The sequence below is a fragment of the Myripristis murdjan genome, chromosome 20, assembly GCF_902150065.1.
Source record: "Myripristis murdjan chromosome 20, fMyrMur1.1, whole genome shotgun sequence".
NCBI lineage: Eukaryota > Metazoa > Chordata > Actinopteri > Holocentriformes > Holocentridae > Myripristis > Myripristis murdjan.
In genome coordinates this window covers 8,849,000-8,873,127 of record NC_043999.1, presented here as the reverse complement: position 1 = coordinate 8,873,127, position 24,128 = coordinate 8,849,000, and the positions used below count along the sequence as shown (strand labels likewise).

At 41.1% G+C, this 24,128-nt stretch overlaps 1 protein-coding gene across 2 annotated transcripts in view; it reads right to left on the bottom strand.

Moving 5' to 3' along the window:
* The window catches only part of apbb1ip (amyloid beta (A4) precursor protein-binding, family B, member 1 interacting protein), a 25,556-nt gene extending 1,428 nt beyond the window's left edge, over positions 1–24,128 (bottom strand). Inside the window, exons 1-13 of one of the 2 annotated variants that reach the window (XM_030079652.1) lie at positions 23,932–24,128; positions 17,038–17,097; positions 15,204–15,291; positions 13,868–14,160; positions 11,678–11,755; positions 9,693–9,852; positions 6,205–6,326; positions 4,349–4,423; positions 4,037–4,180; positions 3,336–3,446; positions 888–986; positions 667–790; positions 486–547 (exon numbers count right to left, since the gene is read on the bottom strand). In XM_030079652.1, coding sequence (XP_029935512.1) covers positions 486–547; positions 667–790; positions 888–986; positions 3,336–3,446; positions 4,037–4,180; positions 4,349–4,423; positions 6,205–6,326; positions 9,693–9,852; positions 11,678–11,755; positions 13,868–14,160; positions 15,204–15,291; positions 17,038–17,097 — 1,416 coding nt within the window. In that variant the 5' untranslated portion in view covers positions 23,932–24,128. Of the gene's footprint in view, positions 1–485; positions 548–666; positions 791–887; positions 987–3,335; positions 3,447–4,036; positions 4,181–4,348; positions 4,424–6,204; positions 6,327–9,692; positions 9,853–11,677; positions 11,756–13,867; positions 14,161–15,203; positions 15,292–17,037; positions 17,098–23,931 lie in introns of those variants that run through there. The other variant, XM_030079653.1, reaches the window with a different exon arrangement.

Below are 24,128 nucleotides of genomic sequence, written 5' to 3'. Positions count from 1 at the left end.
TTAGAAGTAAAAAAAACTCCCAATAATGACATTTTTGTCTATTTCTTTCATAAAAATGCATTGACAGCAAAGAATTAAATCCGATATTTATAATAAACGTGGTGGAGTCTTGATATTTCACAGGTGAACAATAAACTTCTTGCATTCAGTGTTGTAAATAATGACGTCTGTGGGCCGAATTATTTACTGACACCTTAAAGTCATCTCACATGCTTTTTACTGCAATATGTACTGAATTTTTCTGCATTTTGGCCAACTAACATATTCACTAATATGATATATCGGTGATGAGCTGATATACCCCTCAACTGATGTATCTGTCAATAAACATGCTGGGCTAATTTTATATTAGTCTAACCATTTCTTAAGTATACTGTAGGTTGTTTAATAAGCGATTATTCACTGAGTTTTTCTTTACTTCTTTAATGCTGTGGTAACCTCTGACCAGTGTTGATACTGTATAATAGATGTTTATATGCCTCTACCTTAGATACAGGACCCGGCTCGGGCTTGGTGGCATGTCCATTTGCTTGGCCCAGCGCTTTGCCTAGGAGAGAAAGAGAGAGCACACAGTGAAAAAAAAAGTTTCCAATATCAATAAATCTGGCGTGTCACAGATTTCGTGTCACATCATCATCTGAAAGGGGAGATGGTGTTTCTCGCTACCTTTGATGGTGGGTGAGGGTGTCGACTGATTGGAGCTGGACGGGGTGCTGCGGTTCGTCCACACAGATGTGACGGCGGCCTTCTTCATGGCTGTTTTATAGTTTTCATACATCGCCACTCCATACTGAACATTCAAGAAACAAGTAGAGCACAGGTTTTGTTTGGTGGGATTTTTTTTTTCTTGTCATTATATGCTGAATAAAACCTTTGTCCATATTCACCTTTGCTATTCGTATTCCAGTCACCCACAGATTTAGGGACGAAGCATCATCACAACACAGGTACTTGATGTATTGAGACTCCTTCTGGATCTGAGGATGCTGCAGAAACAATTCAGAATAAGTACGATTAGGTCAGTCAAAACAAACTAGGCTATTTTTTTAACCACGTTGTTAATCGACTGTGTCGTTTTGACAGCAGTTCCTTGGGGTTCTCATCAATATAACATGATAACCACTGCTGTCCTACACTGAAAGTCATTAAAAATATGCTTATTGTCAGCCAGTATTAACATGGTTCCCAGACAATGGTGCTTCAAATCACTGTTAACGTCAGCCTTTGTCGAGACACATAGTGCCATTTCAGTCTTATAGAAAAAAAATAAATAATTGTCCCCTCTGGCTGTTGTTCCAACACTGCAGTTGACATGAGATCATTGCTTATATTTCATTAGTTCATTAGCTCAATCGGAGAAAGACTAAATGCCTGGACTGAGCCTGAGGGGCATGACTCGCTCAGTGATTAGGATGATTCAATGTTTTTTTTGTTTTGTTTTTTTCCATGAGAAGCCTTTGTGATCTCCAGGGTATCAAATGAACCACAAGGGGGCAGAATCAGTCTAGAGTCAATGTTAAAGGGCAACACCATTCATATGGATTATGTGCATGGTTTAGGATTGTCTGGGCAACATTTGGGAACATGAACAAATGCTCAAAACTAGAAATCACTGAAACTCAAACGTGTATTATCAGGTATATCCTGAATATATCACCAGTATAGCTGTGGATCCGCAAAATGTCTGAGTTTTAATTCTTAAATGGTCTCGGATTGAGACCACCAGATGTACACTTATGCTGGGGAAATCCTTCTGGTTGTTGTCTCAGTCACTTTTAAGTTCACACATAGTGATTGCTGTATATAAATAACATAAATTCTAAAATTGAGTGTTGCTCCCTGTGGGCTGGCTTTGCACAATGCATCCACCATCCAATTAGTTGCGGGTTGCAAATGCAGTACAGCCGCTATGCCACCATACTCATCTGGACCAAATGATGCAAATTACTTAATGATTTTCATTCAGTGGTTCTCTTGTTGAACAAAACAACTAAGCTGCATTTCAGTTACATGATGACAAAATGGCCTTATGCATTAAAGCTTCATGCCATTGGTGGCAGATTACAAATGAAACCTTAATTGTTGCTATGTCACCAAACTCATTCTTATGATTTTCAACGGATTTAATTCACTAAAGTTCCTCCACTAAGTTCTTTAACACAACTAAATTGCATGGAACTGACGTTGCATTCAGGCTGCACCTTGTAAAATCGGCTTTAAGGTTTTAAGTGAGCACAGGAACAGAACTGAATGCCTGTGTGTCATGATATAAGCTGCTGAGGGATGTCAAACACACCCAAACTGAACACTTTGGAGGCTGAATAAAGCGTCTGTTGCTGTTGTGTGATCGTCATTATAATATATCAACAATGAAGCTCTTGTAAACCTGTACCTATATGATTTCCAGCTGCAGGATGGCAGATACAAGAGACCTTGTGAAAGCTGGCTAGCTTTCCAAAATGTCCAATCTGGCAGCTTGAGGTCATTTCCCCTGCCCTTGGCCAAGCAGCACCTTACAGCCTCATTCCTCAACTCTAACCTTGTGGGCTCTGTCTTTCACTGCTAGGTAATTCAGTCTCCTTGCCTCTCTAAGCTCTTTTGGCTTTGATCCCCAACATCTAGTTTAACAGTATCTGCTGATGCTAGTGTTTCCCAGACAAGATAGGGGAAAAGAAAGAAAGTGTAGTTTCACATCCTCAAAGACTAGCCACCAAAGCCATCCAATTCTCACTTTTTTATGTTAGTCAGCATCTCTTGGTCTTACAGAAAAGATTTCAGATTTCAGATCGAAAAAGAAAAGGGAAATCCCGTCACTCTGTCAGCGTTTGAAAATATTCATATGATGAATTTGCAAGCGCTTAGTTTTTGTATTCAAAAAGAAAGATTAAGGTAGCCCTTCATCATAATCACATTTACTGCGTATTCCAGTTTTATCCACAGTTTTATCCACTTCAGTATTCAGCTGAAGTGGATAAAACTGTCTTCTTTCACTTCTTCAAAGTAAAAAACTATTTATTGCAATGCACATTTCCAGTGAACCAACCAGCTGTGTAGCCGACCACAGTGCCACAGACCTGCATACACAAAATAATCGAGTTTCTATTAGTGTCTCCAGTACCATGCAGTATACTGTATAACAATATGCCGCTCAACAGCAACCAGTGAAACCACTAAATTGACAAACCATTCAGAATAAGTGTTCTTGCAATTGTTATCTTTGACATCATGGTTAGGGGAAGTGTAGCCTTGGTGTTTATCAGTCCTGTACTGATTGGGACTGTGGCTTTGAAGCGAATTGGACTCACTGATAAGAATAGCATTTTGAGCCGACTTACCTTCAGAACAAAGCAGAAGTCTGTCGGGGCCTTGTATTTGCTCTTGAAGTCTTTCCCATAGTAGACATTGACATTGTCAAACTGGACAAAGCAGACCAGGTCACGAGACGACTGTGAATGAAAGAGGGTTGCATGACAAGTTGATCTGCGAAATGTCCAAAAACATCGGCCTTAAGATGACTTATTGCCAAGTTAACATGCTCCTTCTTAAATAAGATCTATAGACCGTTGTCATCGCACACTCTTTACCTGTCCAGCTGATATAATACATCTTAACATACAGCAGCAGGACCTAATATATTATATGAGTGGTATGTTTGAGGCTACCAGCTGCCAGGAGATCAAAGATATGATACAGTAAGTGAATATGCTGTTGGTAGCCAGCAGGAAGTGATGGCTCCGGTTATATTCAGCTGTGTTTGAAGCAAGAGTGTGTTTGATAAAGCAGTGAACTACACAAGAGAACTTTGTAGACCCAATGGGGAAAAAAAAGCGCCTGAACATTTCATTAAGGTTTCAATTTACATCGCAGACTGGTGGACTGCTGGTGCATTTTCATCTTTCACCACTGCTTTTTTTTTTTTTTTTACAAAGGGTGCGCCTAAAAGTGCATGCATTAGCTTCTTGTCTTAGGTGGTGGAGGTGCTTTTATTGCCTGTTCTTTGCCACAAATGGCCCTTTTTGACCTCCGACTCACTGACCTTGCTCTTCCCTTTGGGCACGTAATAAATTCCCGAGGCCCTCAGCTGGAAGAGCCGCTGCTTCCAGGACTTCTTGCCGTCTTCTTTTAGGTAGAGCGCCCCCTCAAGGTCAGGCACAATGATGGAAGTCCCACAGAAGTTCTCCTGCACAGGCAAAGGGAAGGTAAGGGGTCACCAAGAGTTCCCTCTAGGAAAATGTCACTCAAAAAAAAAAATGTTCAATTTAGTGTTTGTCTTTTTTGGTATGACTTTGTGTGTGTGTGTGTGTGTGTGTGTGTGTGTGTGTGTGTGTGTGTGTGTGTTTGTGCGTACCTGTATTAATAACTCTTTGTCTCTATCTTTTATTTCTTGGAGGGCCTTCTTGTTCTTCTTCCAGAGATAATAGTTCTGCACAGAATAAAAAAAAAATCTTTACTGAACACAAAGAAAACTAACCAACAGAGTGACTATTATATTGATTTGCAAATATATCAGGCTGATATTGACCTTTTAAATATTTATTGTATAACTGATAAGTTCTACATTGCTCGTTTATGGGAAGTCCTTGACCTGGATTGATTCTAATGTCAATTTTGTTCTGGATTTGTTTTTGCACCTTACCAATCATGTGCTTAAGCATTTGTTAAGCCTGGTCTATGTGTTAGGGGCTCCACAAGAGTCCTTTTCAAACTACACTTTGCACCATGGTAAGACCACCGTTAGCCCCGGGCTTGCAGTCATTTCACACCTACAACTTTGAATGAGAGATTGCCCCCACCTCCACCACTTAGTCCACAGATTACTAAGCACCCTTCCAGGACAGGGTTAAACCCCTCTCTTCGGGGGTATCCCCAAAAAGTCTGAGATAAGGTCTGCAGTGTAAATCAACATTAGAACAAAAGCAATGAAACATCTGTTATCCGATAAAACTGTCCTATAAACATTCTGAAGACATTATCCCTGGACTTTGATTTTCAAGTGTAAAGCCTGAGCCCATGCCTTACTAATAAATACAAATGTGAATCAAGGCTAACCAAAGTCCTGGTATTAGCCGTTAGTCTAAAAAAAAATGCAAGTGTCAAAAGGGCAAAACTCTCCACGTGACCAGTATTTACATGCTACATATCCATCTGGGTTAAGTTGTTGCCGTTGGCCCTGATTCACTCTGTGGCACTGTTTTTTTGAGAAATTGGGAAGTTTCTTAGCATTGAAAAGTGCAGTCCTCAGTGCTGACCTTGCTCCTGAGCAAGATTAGCTGGCCCAGGGCTAAGGTTGCTGCTTGCCCCCTTTAAAATGTGCAAGTGTGAAAACTCACTCAGCCTTGGGCTAAGGACAATGTGAACAACCTTTTATTTTATTACTGTTATCCTGGGTTTCAGTGTGCAAGCTATTTCGAAAGGCTTTTCCGACCTGCCAAGAATAAAATTCTGAGGAAAAAAATCCATGGATGGACACAATCCTTGGATTCTTGGGGGTGATTTTCAGATAAAAATTGGTCATATTCAAAGATATTGAATATTGGTAGAATGCTGATGCTATTGGCAGCTTCAATCCAGATAATATCAGTAGCTGTGTCAGTAATGGACCACTTTGAGGCAGCACCATGTCACAGGCTCTGATCACGGCGAGAGAAAGCCCTGGGAGGAATTCTGTTTTGTTGGTTTTGTCACAAGTTGAAATGGTAAATTGATTGCGACATATTAAGGCGAGTCTGTCTTTTGTTGGGAGAATGTGACAGGCATGATGGAGTACTTTAAAAATGAGAGAATCTCCCAGGTTTCCATACTTGCAACCCCGGCTATCTGCCCCTGCCAACAGACCAAATCCATTAAATACTTAGAGATTTTAAAGGGATCCTGTTCTATCAACAAACATGCCAAGATCTCAGTGTCTTACGCCTGAAGCTGTTTTATTTGATGCATTAGAGTGAAGACGTAAATGTAAGAGGCCATCCTATGCACCGAAAAGATATCTCATAATTCAGACAGCAATTCAGTGGTGAAAATAGCCAGATGGCGCTGGGCTGAAATTATGTGGAGATGGATTTGCGCAAACTGAGGCCAAGGAAAATTAACGAGCCAGCGTTGAACTTTTGGGACGTCACGTACACATAAGCCGTGATCGCTCAGTATTTTGTAAAGCTACCAATGGCGTGGCTTTTTAAAGATGCCGACAGTGCCACAACCTACCTGGGGGTTTTTGAAAACCTCGTATTTGTCCTGCCTCTCTTGAAAGAGGACTTTGTTTTCGCTGTCCCTCGTCCATGCTGAGAGTGGCTCCACGAGGTTCTCATGGTCTTCGAACCCCCGTTCTGCCAAGAGAAAAGCAAACTCAGATGTCAGCAAACACAACTAATATATTATTCTATCAGCCAGAAAAATAACCTCTCAGCACTTTCAAATGTTCAGAGTTAAAAATGACTCCAGTTTACTTAACCCCATATTATGTTTTGTTATGATATTGCTGTCCTGTTGCACTTTTATCTTTTGATATATTCTCAGTGTCACCTTCCTGCCTCTGGCTGGGCCGCATTCCCCCGCTTGTCCCCTCTGTCTGTTCGTTTAGCTTTGCACCATTCAAGACATATTAAAACAAGTACTTTACCATATGCAGTATATACTCTGTGTGTCACGAGATCTTTAAATCAGCCGAGCCTCAGTTCAAAATAGATTTCACAGCCATACAGCGGGCCATTTTAAACGGGATGAACGAAGGAAGGGCTCAATAAAATACAACCCGTCCCATTTTCTGGAAGGACTTTAAATAGCATTAAAACTCGAAAACGCATTAAGAGCACTTTCCACCTCCTGCCTCTCTGCCCACCCACACACTTGGGGCTGTAGATCTCCATTATTTACTAGGCATTTGACTGTGGTTTAGCCATGATACCCAATAACAGGTTACTAATGGAAGCAGAGGTAGGCATTAAAGAAATCGCCCCCAGGGATCCAGTCTATAGTTTGACTATTACAGTCATTATATAGCTGGTGAGACTTTGCTGTTGGGGTGCATTATTAGGAATAAAAATCACTTTGATCTGCATTAACCACATGGCGTGTGGTTGGGTGGCATGCATGGCGAGCACATGGCTGTCCTGCCGACATGCATGCACTTTAGTTAAGATTCTTTTTGAAGCCAGCATTACTGTTAAGCATGGTGGGCTTTTATTGGACATGACGTGCCTTGACTTTTTGCTCATGAAGATTGAAATTTACTCCCATTTGTCGGTGAAATAGTAGGCTATTTTACCACACTGTGGTTGAGTTATAAAATATTCAAGGGGGTTTACAGGTGTGGAAAAAATAAATCTTACATGCTGTTTCCATTGACAAGCTGTCATGTTGTAGTCAGAAGGGTGACACATGAACACCCGCCCATGCCTGTGAGTCAAATGGCCTACATGAGAGTGTAAGGTTTTGCAGGGATGACCCAGACAACAATAAGTAGCAATTAGAGTATCAGACAGTGCTGAGCAAACGTGCACTTAGGCTATCACTAGGTTAAAAATAAACAGAATGTCGACCAAGGGGAAACACATGGTTCCTCATTTGTTTTGCACTGACTAAACTATAAATTCCTCATGTTTAACAGAATCAAAAACATTTATGTAAACTGTTTCTCAGTTAAAAATGCACTTCTGCTTTCAGGGTTTGTGTAGAGTATAGACTGTTATTATAAGCTTACTTTTAAAGGGACCAATCGGGTGTTTGAGAGCACTGCAATTTATTACAAACTGGGCGTACTGAGCAGAGGGCACTTCCTGTAATGTTTGCAGAAATCTACTGGAAGAGGGTGTTAGCATTTGTTAGCGATGCAACAGCTATTTAGTTGAGCTTAAACCATTTCTCTCTGCAGCGAAAGGCTATTGACTTGGATCTAGGCTAAACAACTGTACTTCTAATATCTGAGTGAGATGACCGTTCTTTTTCTGACTGAAATTATTCCCTATTCATGAGACATGAGGTACAAGCTGTTGAAAAATATGAACTATCGCCTTAAAGGGGAGATTTTGCTACATCTGATCGGGTGTTAGATCGGTGCTTTCATAGGGAAAACAGATGGTAATGAGCGGCCAGAGAGGCTGAGGCTTGTGAAGTCCACCGGCCGAAGTAAATATAGCACAGACAGCTCAGACGGAGGATTGAGATCATAAGGCTTCTATTTCCTCATGACATGGAAGATGACTGACAGTGTCCGATACAGCAAATTAAACCCACCTGTCTACACTGTGTGTGTGTGCGTGTGTGTGTGTGTGTGGTGTTTGTGTGAGAGAGAGAGAGAGAGTGAGGTTAAGAGACAGAAAAGAGGAGGGGGTGGGAGGTGGAGGGGAGTCAGATCAATGCTTCATTGTGAGCCTACTGCAGCGTGGCTGTCATCATGCCAATAAAAACACAGTCCATCATCTGGACCTGAATGAAATATCCCACCCTCCACATTGGCCTGTGTGTGCATGTGCAGATACACATACTTAGTTTACTTGACAGTTGAATATTATATTAAAAAAAAAACAAAAAAACACAGAGGACATATGTAACAACTTTGTTAAAGTGGTCATCAGGCGAGCTCTGTGTTTTTCTTGATTTTGTCTCCATATTTGGTGCTGAGCTGTCGCGGCTGTGGTGTCCTGACTTCACTTCGCAGAAATCGCTCGCCTGTGGGTGCCACTTTGACGTCTTCTTCATTAGATGCTGGTGATAATCTTTGTGATCTCTAAATTTCTGTAGCTGTTGTGAATTTCTTGGTCTTATCAGCCACGCAAATCATGCTACTTTAACCACCAAGTCTGAGCAAATTGTGATTTGTTTTAGCCCAAACAAACCACAGCTGCTGCCTTTAGGTAACAAAAAATGCGTCATTTTCTGTGCCTCAAGGTTTTCCTGGAAAACACCTTCTCAACATTGGATGTTCAGAGTAGCAAATATCAAAGCTTTCATGGCCTGAGTGTATGCTGTGTATGTCATAAATGTGTCATATCACTTACTGATAGGGAGTTGCAAAGGGAAATTTGTCTCTATGAAAATTTGTTTTCAGTTGTTGTGTTAAATTGACAGTTCACCCAAAATACAATAAAAAAAGATATTCAGTTCAGATATTCATATCAACCCCTTGTGCTATTTTGTACTAAAGAACACCTGTAAACTGTACTTTTCCCAAGGCGGATAGATGCAGTTTACTGGTGTTCTTCAGCAGGAAATAGTTCCTGATGAAACTCTTCATTATGTCAGGTATCCATGTTGTTGATTTGTAAAAAGCTGTTGCTGTTGAGTTTTTGGTGATTGGAGCTCCAAAAACAAATATTCATCCAGCCCCATTCTATTGGGGTGAAGGGAAACTGGAAACCTCACCAAAATTGCACAGAAACTGTCCCTATTTTACAAGAGATGGGGGAGGAAAGAATCTTTTTTTTTTTTTTTTTTTTTTTTTTTTTTGCTTTTTAGGTGAACTGTTCCTTTATGTTTCCATATCCTCTGTGCGTTTGTGTGTTAGCTGAGGTTTGTGGTCCTCTGCAGACCTCAGTGAACAGGGCATGGCACTAACACTTCCAGGATTAGAGGTTCATTCCCGCTGCTGCCACATGTGAAAACCACTTGAACGCAGTCATCATCACGCTGTAAAGCATTTCGGATAACGGCGTCCACCAAATTGGGGTATTTTCGGTTACATTCGAGTCACTCACCAAGCTGCAGCTCAGGGTTGGTCTCACACAGGCTCCAGTCCACGTTGCAGTCGCAGTGAGTCTTCTCAAACAGGTTATCCAGGACTTCTCTGACTGTCTGCCTTTCATCGACCATCAGCGTCTTGGAGCTTCCATCATTCATCAGCACCTTCACCACTAACTGCAAAAAAAAAAAAAATTAAGTTCACTTTGCTGTGACTGTGAAAATTATAGTGATGGAGCACTGTGATAAAACACAGAAAGAAGAGAGAAAAAAATACAAATTTCAAAAAAAGAGGTAAGACAGGGGTTTTATGAGAAACTAGATGATGAAGGGTATCAATACATCAAGACAATTGCTTCAATAGACTGTGAGGCTACAGTTATGTTTTATGATGCCAGAATCCAGCTGATATCACCCTCGCTGGAGAGCATCACTCTTTCTTGAGTGGTTATATAATAAAGTCAAGGTTTTCTGCGTTATCTGCATGACAGATCGAAGGTAAAAGCTGTGTTTCCAGCTGGTTGTGGACACCAGCGAGTACGTCTGGAGAGAGATGTCAAATCAAGCCTCGAAACACATGCAGCGTGCTCATTCGCCACTTTAATGACAGAGTACAGGCAGTAAATGGCTGTTTCTGCTTCTTAGTAGGGCAGATGGAGCACCACTGCGTCTCTCGCTCTATTCTATTGAACTTGCACGGCCCCCTTTCTTCCCTTTCTTCTGTTTTTATTCACTTCAATTACACAGTCTCAGTGCCTTCTTCACCCTGCGCTGGCTGAAATTAATTTCACTCCGGAGCAGGGCGGCGCTTCACAGGCTCATATGGCTTCACGCTTCCTCTCATCTGGAAACAAATCCAGCTTCGGGAAGCCAAGGAGATTCGCAGGACCAAGGTCAGCGAGTCACTCACATTGTGTCATGAAAAACGGAGGTTTCAGAGATGCTATCGTAGGAGAGGATTTGGTGTGTTAGATCACATGTTCCCCCGTCTCGACCTTCCGCCGGAAAACAAAACGGTTTTGGAACATGATTTAATGGAGTGTGTCAATAGACGTCGATAGTCTGCCCCTCCTCTTCGCTCCTCATGCAAAGTAGGTATCTTCAGAAGAGGGGGCCATGTCTGAAATGTGCACCGGAACCACGGGTTTTATCTTAAGCTTCGAGAGTTTCTGACCACAGAAACTCACAGCCCTAACCACTGAGAGTGCAGCCTACCTCTGCTGCACTTAAAAACCGGGGGGGCAGATGTTCCTGTGAAAGTGGACAGAGTGGGTGTGTGTGTGTTTCCTCAGCAATCACACACGCACATACGCCTTTGTTTGCTTCTTCCTGTCTTCACACCATCACTCATAAATTAACCATCTTTTTAATTGCTGTTCAGAAAGTCTCTAAATGTGGAGATACTGGCAGGGTGTATTTTTTTTTTTTTTTTTTTTTTTTTTTTTTACCAATCTGTGACTTCCTTTAGACTTCTGCCCACGTGCAAGAATTTATTGTCACCATTTTCATACAGGCTGCTAAAACTGTCACACCACTGACACTTATGAGACTTTCGAAGCAAACCATGAGATAAAATAATATCGTAATACCTGACATTTTAAGATTTGCAAACGTGGTCACGCTGTCACTTTCAAATGTGACAGCGATGTGGTTTTCTAATGGCATGAAAATAGTCTGATTTAGTGCAAAGATGCACGTTCTGATGCGTGCATGACCACATGTGTCGGTAGTTTTGTGCGCCGCTTTGAAGAAGAGAAAGTGTCCACATATCACCTCAAAGAGGAAGCCGTGCTATCCTGGAGCTGGCAGGATAAAAGGAGCCATCCATTACGGTGATTAATGGCACTCAAACAAGAATAGGAAGAAAGAGGCCTACTAAATTTCGACATTACTTCCTTTACAATGACTTCCAGATAACCATGTTTCACAAACCCTGTCGTGTTTACCACTGCCAGTGGATCTCTAGAGGCGCACACATTAGTGCAGTGTTTGCTTGCCTTACCTTTTTAACTTTGGCTTCCTTCAGCTTCTCCAGTGCGAGCTTGATTTTGTCCGCTTTGATCTGAGCCTCGATATCCTCCTGAATGGGACAAACAATAAAATGCAGTGATACATCAGAATCAAGCGGAGGAGTGCATTATTCATTTGTTGCTACTTATCAAGCAAACAGAATGTGGCATATCACACCTTAATGGTAGGACAGGTCATTCAGAGGGGACTGTTTGAATGATCTCAACCCAGAAATACCCAGAAATCCTACAAAGTGATGACACCACATTGTATGCTTTACTATACACTCCTGTCTACCAGCCTGGCCAGTCTACGATGCTTTATACCAAATCATACCAAAAGAATAAGAGAGGAAAAAGATTTAATGTTGGTGAGTTTTAACTTTCTCTGGACAGAATGCTCCAACGCTTCATTTTGGAGACAGTTTGTATTTAGCTCTTTGATTTTGATTTGTCACTTCTTGTCAGTTGAGAAATGTAAATACCTGTCACTGGAATTTCATTTTGACAAAAAGGACGAAATCATTTCATCTACAAAGTGTAAAATAATGTCAAATGCCCATGGTGAGGTAGCAAAGCCTTAGTGTTAATTTTATACTGATATGAACAATCTCAGCATCTCAGTGAGCTTCGTGAAGCTGGAATCAGCAAACGTTTGGTATTAATTTCTTATTTGATAAATGACCAAAATGACTGATTGAGCATGGAGATTACAATCAGTCAATAGGCTATAATGGTGATTAATTAACTGACCTATCATCTCAGCACTGGTATTTTTTACATCAAAAATTTCACCAGTTGCAGCTTTAATGAGCACATCCTCTCAGTGATGACGTGCGCTTTGCCGCGGCACACCTGGTGTTTTTACCTCAGAAGGATGAGGTAACAGGCCCTGCTAAAGCAATAAGTTCCCATCTGGCTTTCCCCACCGTTGCCACATCTCACCTCCTTGCTCCAACCTTTGGTATTGATCCTGTTACTGTTTCCTGTCTCAAGCCTGCGTGTGTGTGTGTGTGTGTGTGTGTTTGATCTGTTCCAGACAGGGTCTCTGCTGTTTGGCCTCATGAGGCACTGTAACTGTAACAGATGCCTCCGCTGGCTGTGCCTCTGTCCAGAAACAACTTTGCCATGATCTCACTGTCCGCCTGCTGTAAGAGCAATACCACTCTTCTCAGTTCCACAAAGACAAAGACAGAAGGAATTTACCAGAAGCTCAGATGCTGTTTTTAACAGCTTAATGTGGATAGAATCTACAATTGGGCCTCCTAACAAAAAAAAAAAAAAAAAAAAAAAAGGAAAGAAAGGAAAGAAAAAAAACCCCCAGCAGAACTAGTACAAAGTTCAGAAAGTGGTTACCAGTGGTTAACCAGACCATGTTGGTGTAGTCACGGCACAGCAGGAACTGTTGCTGTCTTTCTGCTGGAACTTTCCCTTCTTTGGTAATGTAATTTGATCAGAACACCACTGCATTTCTTTGTTTTAAGATGAAGAAGTGGCAAAAACTTTTTTCAGATTTTTCTCTGCCAATGTCTCTCCCTCCAGCATGGTGGGGGCTTTCAGTATCCTCACTCTGCCCTATATTAACAGTCTCAGTTTTTACAAGAATGATTCACCAAAAATACAAAAACAGATATTTCACTACTTATACCCAGTGCAGTCTATCCACACAGATAATTTGTGTGATTTGGTGAGGTTTCCAGTCTGCTGTGGTGTCCCCTGCCTATCAGCACCCCAGAACAATGGAGCTGGGTCATTTTTTATTATTTTCTTTCTTGTTTTTTGGATAGGTCAAATATGTAATGCTTATAATGCCGGTATAATGCTTAGTCCTTGATGGCAAAGAGTTTTGTTGGGAACTATTTCTTGTCGAAGAACACCAGCAAACTGTTTCTGTATTCATACTCCAACAAGTGTGAATTAGGAGTGGAGGTGGAGAGGTGCCAGGGTTCTTCAACAGGAAATAGCTGGACAGCCAAATCATATGGAAATGTCTCGCTCGACAGACTGCACTAAGGGCGAGTAGAAAAATATTTTTACTGTATATTGGGTGAACTGTTCCTTTAAAGTTTTTTTTTTCCGCCCAAGCATTAGATAGAGTGAAAGTTCACGCTAAGTGACACATGTTAGTGTTGTCTTTGCCATGCTGACAACATGACAAAGACTCTTTGTAGTTGGTGACTCACTTTCGAAGGTTTAGACTTCTGAGGAGGCGGAGGTGGTGAGAGCGACGCTGCTGAGGAGGCCGGGCTGCTGAGGCGGCTGCCTCCGCTCCTCTCCGGTGAGGTGGGGGAATCGAGGGTGGGGGCGGGGAGAGTGCTCAGGCCCAGGGGTGGCGGCGGCAGGTGTTGGGGAGGCGGTGAGGGCTCCTTCTGGGTCCCCATCTCTGCTGCCAGTTTCTCCTCGGTTGCACTGAGGTCGGCCACCAAATCAGCCATCAGTGCATCCAAGTCATTATCCTCCAGTTCATTGAGGGACTCTGGTGTTCGAAGCAGAATCAGTTTATGAATTTACATTCAAGGAAAGGAAAGTAACACAGCAGCTCTTCTTAAAGACAAAATATTAAAAAGCTTTTGTTCATAAGTTCAGAGGTGTTCAAACTTTTTCACCCTCAAGTCTTTTACTGAGCTGTGCACCCCCATTAGAAGTGATTTTGCTCAAGCGACCCTGATATTAAAAGGTGTTTCGGTTTATTACATTTTTTATTAAACTATTAAATTATTAAGATGTGATAACACTGACAAATTGATTGTAAAGTGTGAGATTAAAGCATAATGTGAAAATAATCCCTCATTTTTTTTTTTAACTGTAACAATTTTCTGGTGGATTATGGTATGAAATTCCTCATTTTGCTGAGGACCTTCTGGAGGCCCCTTAAGGACCCCTGGGTGCCCCAGACTCCACTTTGAAAACAACTACACTTGATAATCTATTTAACTCTTTAATAATAACATTTTTTTTCACTTTCTTGAGTTGCCATTCCACCTTTCTTGAATGTACTGCATGTTTTATAATTTCATTTTTATGGTGTATTTTCCCCCCATCATTTAATGTGTTTTTTGTTCATTAGCATTTTGAGAACAAACTACACCAAAGATGTATACTGGCCCACATGATCACCTGACAACAGGGGGAGAGGGAAACCCAAATGGAGGTCCAGACACTGTGACCTCGCTCTAACATTATTGCTGCTTGTTTTACAGTCCATGAAAGCCGGAGGAAACCAGTGAATAATGAGCACATACAGTGGCCTTAATCTCTGTCTGAAATCACAGCCTGAGCGGTAGCCAGATACATTGCAGAGGCAAAAAGGGAGTGCTACTTTCCCACCTCTTTACGTCAGCGCCGCTTCTCCCTGTGATCGCAATAATCATTGTAATTTTCTCGGTAATTGATGAAACATAAGGCATAACCCAGGCACGACCGGGCTGTGGAAGCTGCTGCGTGGAAGTTAAACACCTGACCTCGGCTGCGTTTCTGACACTAGACAGACATTCCCAGTGCTATGAAAGCATCAGTCACCGTTCAGGTCTGTGAAGCCGATGGAGAAGTTGAGTTCCTTGGTGGAGGTGGAGGGAGATGCTGGAGGCACTGTTTCCACGCCGAGACTCTGCAGGAAGGAATGAACAAGGCACTGTGTTTATAAGAGAATGTATGCAATTTCTGTGTAACCACAGGAGTGAGAAACCCCCCCTTGTGGGACCCCAGGGGCTCGGTTTGTATACTCCACAACACACTCAAGCTGCTCAAAAAAATAAATTGTCCTAAATATTATGTAAGGAGGCATAATGTTTACACGGCATCTGGTTTGAAGTATTATGCACAACTGAACGTCTATGTTAAATATTAAGCACCCCCGGCAGCATGGAGATAATTTAAAATGACTGGTGTGTTGAAAAACAACATCAAAGGGATCAGCAGGGCTTTTTTTTTTTTTTTTTTTCAGAAAAAAATGTGCAATGTCTAGCTAGCTTATGAGTTTGCCATTTGACCTCCTTTCTAAAAGAGAGTGTAATTTATGGTTGTTTGATGACCGCAAAGAGTGTTTCCCCCTGCTGAGGTCTGTCGCGCTCGCCGGTCTTAAGTTTCATGTTTGATCGATGATTTTGCCGCTGTTGTCATCTGTCTCCCTAAGTAGAAAAAGTCTATTCACAGCTGATGAGGGTATTATGTGGGACAATCAGCCGTGGACGAGTGAAAACATGTTGTTGCTTAAACGCTGGTCAATGTTGGGATATGAAAGGAATGTATAAACACTTTTTAAATCCCAACTTCTACATTTATCAAAAACTGAAGAAGGGCCAAAGCACCCTGTGGTGAAAACAAGTTAAAAACATGAGCGATTTGAAAGGTTGAGGCTATATCACGCTGTCAAAAGCCGACCATGATACAATTACTTTTGAATATGGATTTAGTGGCAAATCTGAATGGCAGCAAATTATGTCCATCTTCATTTGAGTTGTGTTTCATTCTCATTTCAATCTTAGTGACAGCAGCTTTACCGCTGACCGATGGGCTTCAGCTCCAGTGGTTCTGCCGGGGAGAACCTGTCGTGGACATTTCTGATCCCAAGTGAGCCCTTGTCTCCTAAAAATTTCTGTTTTCATACAACTAAACTGCATTGGCAATTTCATTTCAAGGGGAACGTGCCAATGTTACTTTACGCTACCATAACCCAGTGGTTTTTATGCCTAAATCGAACTTTCCCCTAATGTTAACCAAGTAGCTTTGGTGGCTTAAAGTAATGAAATTGGCTAAAATGCTGCTCAACATGATATACACACAGATATGTCAATTATGAACTCATTAAAATAATCTGCGACAAAATATTTTTATCCCTAAATATAATTCATAGTATAGTTTAGTTGTTTGGGAATGTAATTTTTAGGAGACGGGGTTGGCCGAGTAGCATGTCAAATTTTTGTTTCTTTCATAAATATTAATAATTTTTGAAAAGAAAAAAAAAAACATTGCCTTGTTATGTAAAGGTGCACTATGCAAAATTGCAGTCGACGGCGGTCAGAATCCTTTAGACTTGTCTAACAAAAACAGGGTATGAAGGTTGAGTCGCTACATGGTTTCCATTGTGTGTCCGACTGATAGATCTCATGCTTACTTGTGTGTAAAGGGTCCTCGCTTCAATACACCCTCGACACTTTCGCATAGCGCACCTTTAAAAACCATAAATTATCCTCAAAAGTGTGCTGTTTTTGAGGGAAAGGCTCCAAATGACTGGGAGCGAAGCTTGGGAGTGAAACCCGTCGCTTGGCGGTTTCATTTCATACAATTTCCACTCGTCTGTTTTATGTTTGAGCTCTGTGTCTGGGCAGTTGTCATGGCAACAGACTAAACTCACCTGAGTGAGGAGGTCCATCTCCCCCAGCAGGTCACTGAACATGGCGTCAATGTCGTCCATCTGGTAAAAGCAACAACAGCGGAGTGAGACACAGTAAACGTCAGAGGGGCAGACTGCAAACCGTTTTCTCATGTGACCAGAAAACTGTTCATTTTCAAAGCACAGCGTTTAAAACTATACCTCACTGATTAATGTGGCATGCCATCATTATTGATTGGATGTGGTTGTCATGATGATCACGTGTATTAAACGGCAAAATCTCCATTTGCATTGAACAGTTCAGGTTTCAACATAATTGTAATCAAGTCATTACAACTATGTATGCACACATCGCCGGTATTTTTATTTTCTTTGCACGGCCAGATGTAAGATCTTATTTCACGCTGAAATGCTGGCAGTAGTGAGATGTAGCCCGAGGTGACATATCTTGTGCAACATCTCCAAACTAGACTGGAGGAAGGAGGAAAAACAGCATTCGTGCATGCAACTCCAGGCACTCGTTTTTGTTGGAACTTGTTCCTGCTTTGTTTGCTCTCACCTGGAGAACTTCAAACCTCAGAGAATTCCTTCATTTATGTATTTTATGTCAGATGTAAGGTATTATGAATCGACACTTCAGTGGCAACAGGTTGTGATTTTCACTTTAGGCTGACAGAGGCCTTTGATGCTCAATCAGAATTTAACTTCCGGGTAATCCCCATCAAAACAATGATCTAATTCTAATGGATCTTAATCTAAAATGAAGATTTTCAAACATGGTTTAAACTATAAACCTCCAAACTCATTATTACAGTAAATAGACCACAATGTCTACGGATACAATAAACAATAGAAATTTTACTCATACACGCAGTGCTGATGCATTGTTTAACACACTGTATATTATTCTAAATGCTAAATCTAAATGCCGTTTCCCATGACTTCAGATGCATATTCTACTTATTTTCGAATTGGATCAAGGGTCAAGACTGACTCATACTGTGCATTCCTATAGGTTCACAGTTAAACACAGACTTGACTATTTGCTGGTTCCTCACAGAATGAAAATTATCGTCATCACGAGTATTTTTTATTTTTTTTTTCCCGACAGAGGAAACAAAATAGCCTCTGGGTGGACTGTGGTAGCTGTGTTTTTCCTGAAAACAACTCGAGAAGATTCACTTGAGATTTCCATCGGTAATTATGTATGCTGTCTCTCGCTCTCGCACACATATTATGTGCAGCCCCGTTTCTGGGAGCAAATGTTATGATGGGCTAGAATGTGCAGTCAAAACAGAGGCCTTGTTTTCCTACGGTGGAACATGACCAGGAATAGGACCAAAAGTCTCGAGAGGAGTTCATTCAGTCACAGTTGGTGTGTGGATGGAGAAGCAACCTGCCACAAGCTACTGTACTTTACAGCCCATCACAACACATATATTTTAGGCATCCGGATGATGCACTGACCCAGATGGGGCTATAATGAGTGAGCAGGTAAGAGGTCACTATTTTGGTCCAGAGCACCTTTAGACAGAAACCACCACTGTTGTTAACAATCAAACCACTGACCCTGAAATTATCAAAAGGTGGTTGTTCAGGCTGCTAAACCATTGCGACTGGTGGTTAAAAATGCGGCTCAATAGAGACAATAATAATGACTTTACTTGTATGACGCTCTTCAAAACAATCAACATTCTGGCCCCAGCTTGTTGCCGAGTTTCCTCCCTCTCTGGGTCTCCTGCCCTATCAGATTCATGTTGGCCTACTTTTGTGCATATCGCATAAGTTTATTTACACATTTCTCACAGGCAGAGCTTCTCTCATTGGTTGACTTAAACAGTGACTAAACACTAAATATAAATCGGTGACATCTGACCTCTAATGGTGAAATATAGGCTACCAGGTGGTGACATCACCTGCCTCCAAAGATGAGGGATCCTATTTTTCACCTCTAGAGGTCAGGCTTCACAGAGATTTAGGTCTGGAGTTGAGTTACTCTTTAAAGCTCAATAGACGGAGCCAAAGAGCCGCAGTTTTTCAGAGTTCACGTCAGCCAACTTACAAACTTGAGGCATAATGTGAACTTTGCTCAAAATATTAACTAAAATGCATTCTTATTTCCCCCTGTTTATACATTCAATCCATTGCTTATTTTTTTCATTCATTCACAACCATGGATTTCATGATTATGGGCACACCAGCTTATCTAGAGAGCCACAGGCTAGTGTGGCTAGTATGAATTTTGAAGGTCAGCGAGACTAATTAGCTGGAATGCCATTTCTTGCTCTTTCAACCACACAGACCCTGAATGGCCTGCCGTGCCGTGAGCACTTTGAAAGCAACATGGCGCATAAATCAGCCTTGGGTATGGCCATAAGGGGTGTGCAGAGGCACCACTATTTGTGTTTGTATTTGTATTTACATTGGGGCAAACTAATTTGGATTCTGGGAAAAGTGGACGTGGCTTAAACCGGATTGAAATTCAGACTTTTTAAATCTACACAGGTTTAGGAAAGCCACTCCAACTACTATGTATTCCACAAATCAAAAGAAATATAATATAAGTAAGTAAAACTCAGATTGTGAAGAAATTGCAGGTATTATTTCTAGCTGGACTTAAAGAAAAATATTTGGAAGGGAAATTTATTCGGCAGAAAGACATTATTCATTACTTGCCCAATATGGGTTTGGATTCAGGAGCATAACTATTGGCCATATTGCATTTTTGTCAGTTAGTATCAAGGGCACTGAGTTCCTTAATATTAACTTCTTCTTCTGTCACCATTTGCCTTTTTTATTGGGTTTACTTAATAGCCAGAAAAACTGTGGTCTTTGGCTCCGCCCACTGAGGTTTAACCAGATAAATAACTTCTGACACCAGAGTGGCTCCACCCCCTAGTGCTGTTTGTTCAGCAAAAACTCCAATCTCATTCTCCTGCTGCTATGGTACATTACTTATGAAAATATTATTGTGCAGAAAGTGTAATTCACTACCTCTCTCATCACAGTTTGGATTCAGCGCAGAAAAACGTTTAGATCGGACTAGAGAGATGAAAATTTTTGCAGAAATTAAATCAACAGCCAAGCTGACACCCGAGGCAACCTCTTAATCAAAAGTGTTTCATTCTGTTCCAGGCAAGAGTTCACAGAGTAACATGATGTCTCGAACATGATGATTTCAGTATTAAACGTGTCAATATTGTTTCAGCATCTAACAGATGAAATGTGCATGTATTATGAGAAAATAACTGTGGTTGTTTTCACTCACTCTTTAACACAACCAGGACCAGTTTGGGTAGATTTTAGATTAAAAAAGATGAAAAATGTCAAAGCAGGGAGCAACAGAAACAGCTTGTGTGCCCTTTTATTGAGGACTGTGTTGTGATTTTTATGTGAACTGTGTGTGTGTGTGTGTGTGTGTGTTGCTTTGAGGATATGTTTATATACAGTGCACAATACTATCAGTCTTTTCTTTCTTACATTTTTTTTTTTTTTTTGCATTTACTCCACCACCCATTCTGCAAGAAGGGCTGACACGTCTCTAACGACGAGGAAGTGGTAAAGGCCAACTTCCTTTCCCTTGCAATGTTGAAATATTGAAGGAAATGGCGACACAAACAACCTTTAGCAAATCCTGTGACGCTGTTGCCTTTTCAGCATGAACATTATGTCACATGCTTTGATAATCTGAAAACAAATAAACTGCATGAACCAAGTTTGCCATTTTAAAATTTGAGGTAGTGTGATTTGCTGCATAATGACCAGAACTGCTGACTGCCTAAATACATAAACAAACAACAGATGCATTGCCCAACTCGTAAAAAACTCCAGTATACACATAATTTTATGAGACAAACAAGCAACTGCAGTTTGAAAAATGCACGCCTTGTGATATAAAACACACAAAGCATATGGCATCATCATCATAAAAAATATTTCTCAAAGCCTCACTCTTTAATTGTTTCATTCCGTTGTATCATTTGTTCCCCATTCTGCCTCGGTATCACATTTTATTTTGTGTTATTATGACAACCAAAGAACAACACATCCCGCTGCAGCTGTCCCCATATGATTCTGAACCACGTCAGCCGTTTGCTCACCAACAATCACACACAGCGCATAAACTCTGCGAGGGGTCAATGCCAATTTCAATGTGTATTTTTAAAGTTGCACACGGAAAAGATTAGAGTATCGGTGAAGTCCCTCCCAGCAGCTGTTTTTCAGAAGCCAGAGACATTGAAGGTAGCGGCCCCAGCTTCCATACAGTAAGAGAGGGAAGCCAGAGAGGTCGAGTGCTGTGGAAATAACAGGCATTGGGCCTGGAGGTAAAAGTTGTTTTTTCTTTTTTTTTCTTTTTTTTTTTTTTTTTGGTGAGAAGGTTAAAATTTACAACCAGCAAAGGAGCCACAAAGCTTCCTTTATTGCCTCTGCTCCCCAGCATCTCTTTTATTCAGTATTTACATTTAAAACCCTGAAAACGCTTGATGTAAACAGATATTTTTCTTTTGGCTTAATATCAAAATTATCTTGTCAGATCAATTCAAGAATGTGTTCGTATCCTAATAGACTATGATGGCAGTAAGTGCTCACTCCACCCATCAACACTGAACAAAACCCAGGCAATGATGTCTATATATTTTTGCACTTCCCCATTTGCAAATGGAACATAGAGAACCACAGTCCAACAGATGTCGTCACCTCAAACAAGATGTGACAATTGATTGTCACAGGAGCCGGTGACTATGGCAACTGTCACTATAAGTAAATGAAGAGTTAACTCTGCAGTGTGTTGTAACGTAGCTGCAGAAATGAGGTTCGTCAAGGTCTAGGTTTGAAACCATCGCGACATCCTCCTTTAAGACTAGATTTATATCTGCATTAGCAGAGAACGTTTTGAGCTCTTCATGGTTGGACGTGGAGGACTGGCATGACTAAAGTTATTTCAAAAAGCAGCCATTACTTATGCACAAGGTGCTCTGAACTGGGCTCAGTTTTCCATGTTAATTGGACATGGTTGCCACAAGGCGGCCAAATTGATGACATAGATTGGCCTCTGTAATGCGAGATGGACAGAAGAACACAGTAACTTAATTTCCCCTCAGAAACTGTATTAAGTACAACACGGTTCATATTATGTCATAACATATTTAGCACTGCAGTAAATATGTTATTGGAGTTCAGCTTGCCATCCTAAAAAGTCCTTACTGCCTCTTTTACACTGTCTCTGTTTTCTTTCTAGAAAACATTCAGAAAATATGGGATGTGTAAATACTATAGAAGGCACTTTGAAATGAAAAAAAAAATGGCGACCTGCCAAACCCGCACAGCACAGTGTGAAAACACACCACTGTACTTATGGTATCCACAAAAATCTTCTTTATAAAGATTGTAGATGTCGCACGCGAGGGATTTTTGTATTGTCCCGGCAGATGATTCTCCAAAAACAATCTCTTCGCATAAGGGAATATGTATTTCAGCTTTTGGTAACATGTGGAACTCATGACCCTCTGGCAAGAAAATGGAAACCAGACGACAACTCTAAGTGGCCGTATCGAAGCACAGCATGTATACTCTAATGTAAAGGTAGCCTCAAACAACTCCCTCCCTTACTCAGATCAAATGTCAATGCTTGGGGTCTTAGTCAGAGGCTTATATGGTTCAGGTTAGAGAAATCGGGGCTTCCCAAGCAACAGCCAATCTCCAAAAGGCATAAAAACAGAGATGTTTCTGTTAGATATCCATAATTACATTTAGAAATACACATGCAGGCTCTGATGTAACTATTCTCGTGCTAGCTTGGTTGTTAGAGGAAGAGGTGGTGGGTGACAGCGCTTCTGTGGGTGTCAAAGAAGCACCTCCCCTCACAGATGTTTCACTGAATGTTTGCCCACAACACCCCCAGAGGATTCAACAGTAAGTTTTGTGCCCAACCTCAAACACGCACACACAAAGAAGATTCCTTTACACTGTATTTATGCTGCAATCACTTCACACCTACATTTATAAAAAAAAATGATCACATGGAAATTTTCCTTACGCTCATTTTGCTTTGTGACACAAATTGCGTGAAAGCGATGTCAGTCCTTCACTCTGCTGAATGTCCCACCACACGTGAGTCACTGAGCAGTCTGGTCTAATGTCAGGTCCAGTGTTACACTTAAAAAAAAAAAAAAAACACAGCCTGGCCTGGCCACTAAATTGCTTTTATCCTGTCATTTAAAATGTATACTTTCAGAGGAATACCTAGTAAAAGTAATTTCGTTTACGCTCTTGTGATTTCCTGCCAACCGTACAAAATGTTTCTGACATTTCAAGACAAAGTGGCAGTGCTATTAACTTGGCCATTTAAAATAAGAGTCCAGCCGTATCAGTTTCATGTGGTTATTGAGTCATACACCAGACTGCTTTTAGAGAACGGCCCACCCATTTTACAAGAGCACTTGTGCAATAACACCCTTTTCAGTGTGTCAAATTATGCCTAAACTGCTATCTTATCAGATGAAAAAATACAATGAAGCTTTCACTCATAAGTAGAAAAATGGGGTGGGTGATTGGGGCTGCATAAACCCATTTTCAGCCCTGTTAAAACATTGTTGGACAAGTTTAAAAATGTCTGAATCACAAAGGCGAGCTTAAATCAAAAGATTTTGCCTGTACGGTTGCCACTGAACGCTGCCTAAATGTGATCCATCTGATTCATCAGTTAAATAGAATATGCTTCATCTGGCTCTGATAAAGTGTTTGATTTACCAGTGCAATCAACTACCTTTAAAAGAGGAGAATTCACATATATATAAAAGTTTGCAGCCATCAATCGGACACAGTGTTCTTGCTCTATGCTGAAATGAGAGCAGGAATGGGAGTTAACCGTTAATTGAGGGTAGAGCTATCAAACGTAAAAGAGACACAACTCACCTTTGATGTTTTAATCCTTTTATCACCCGTCAGTTTCAAGATAACAGCTTCACGAACATCAGCTCCTCCTTTAAAAAGTTATTTTTTTCGGATAAAAACCTGACGCCACAAGACAGTCATAAGCAGGCAGATTTGGGTGTGTTGATTTGGATTGCATCTGGCTCCCTGACTGTTACTTGCTTGGCTTCCTGCTCAAT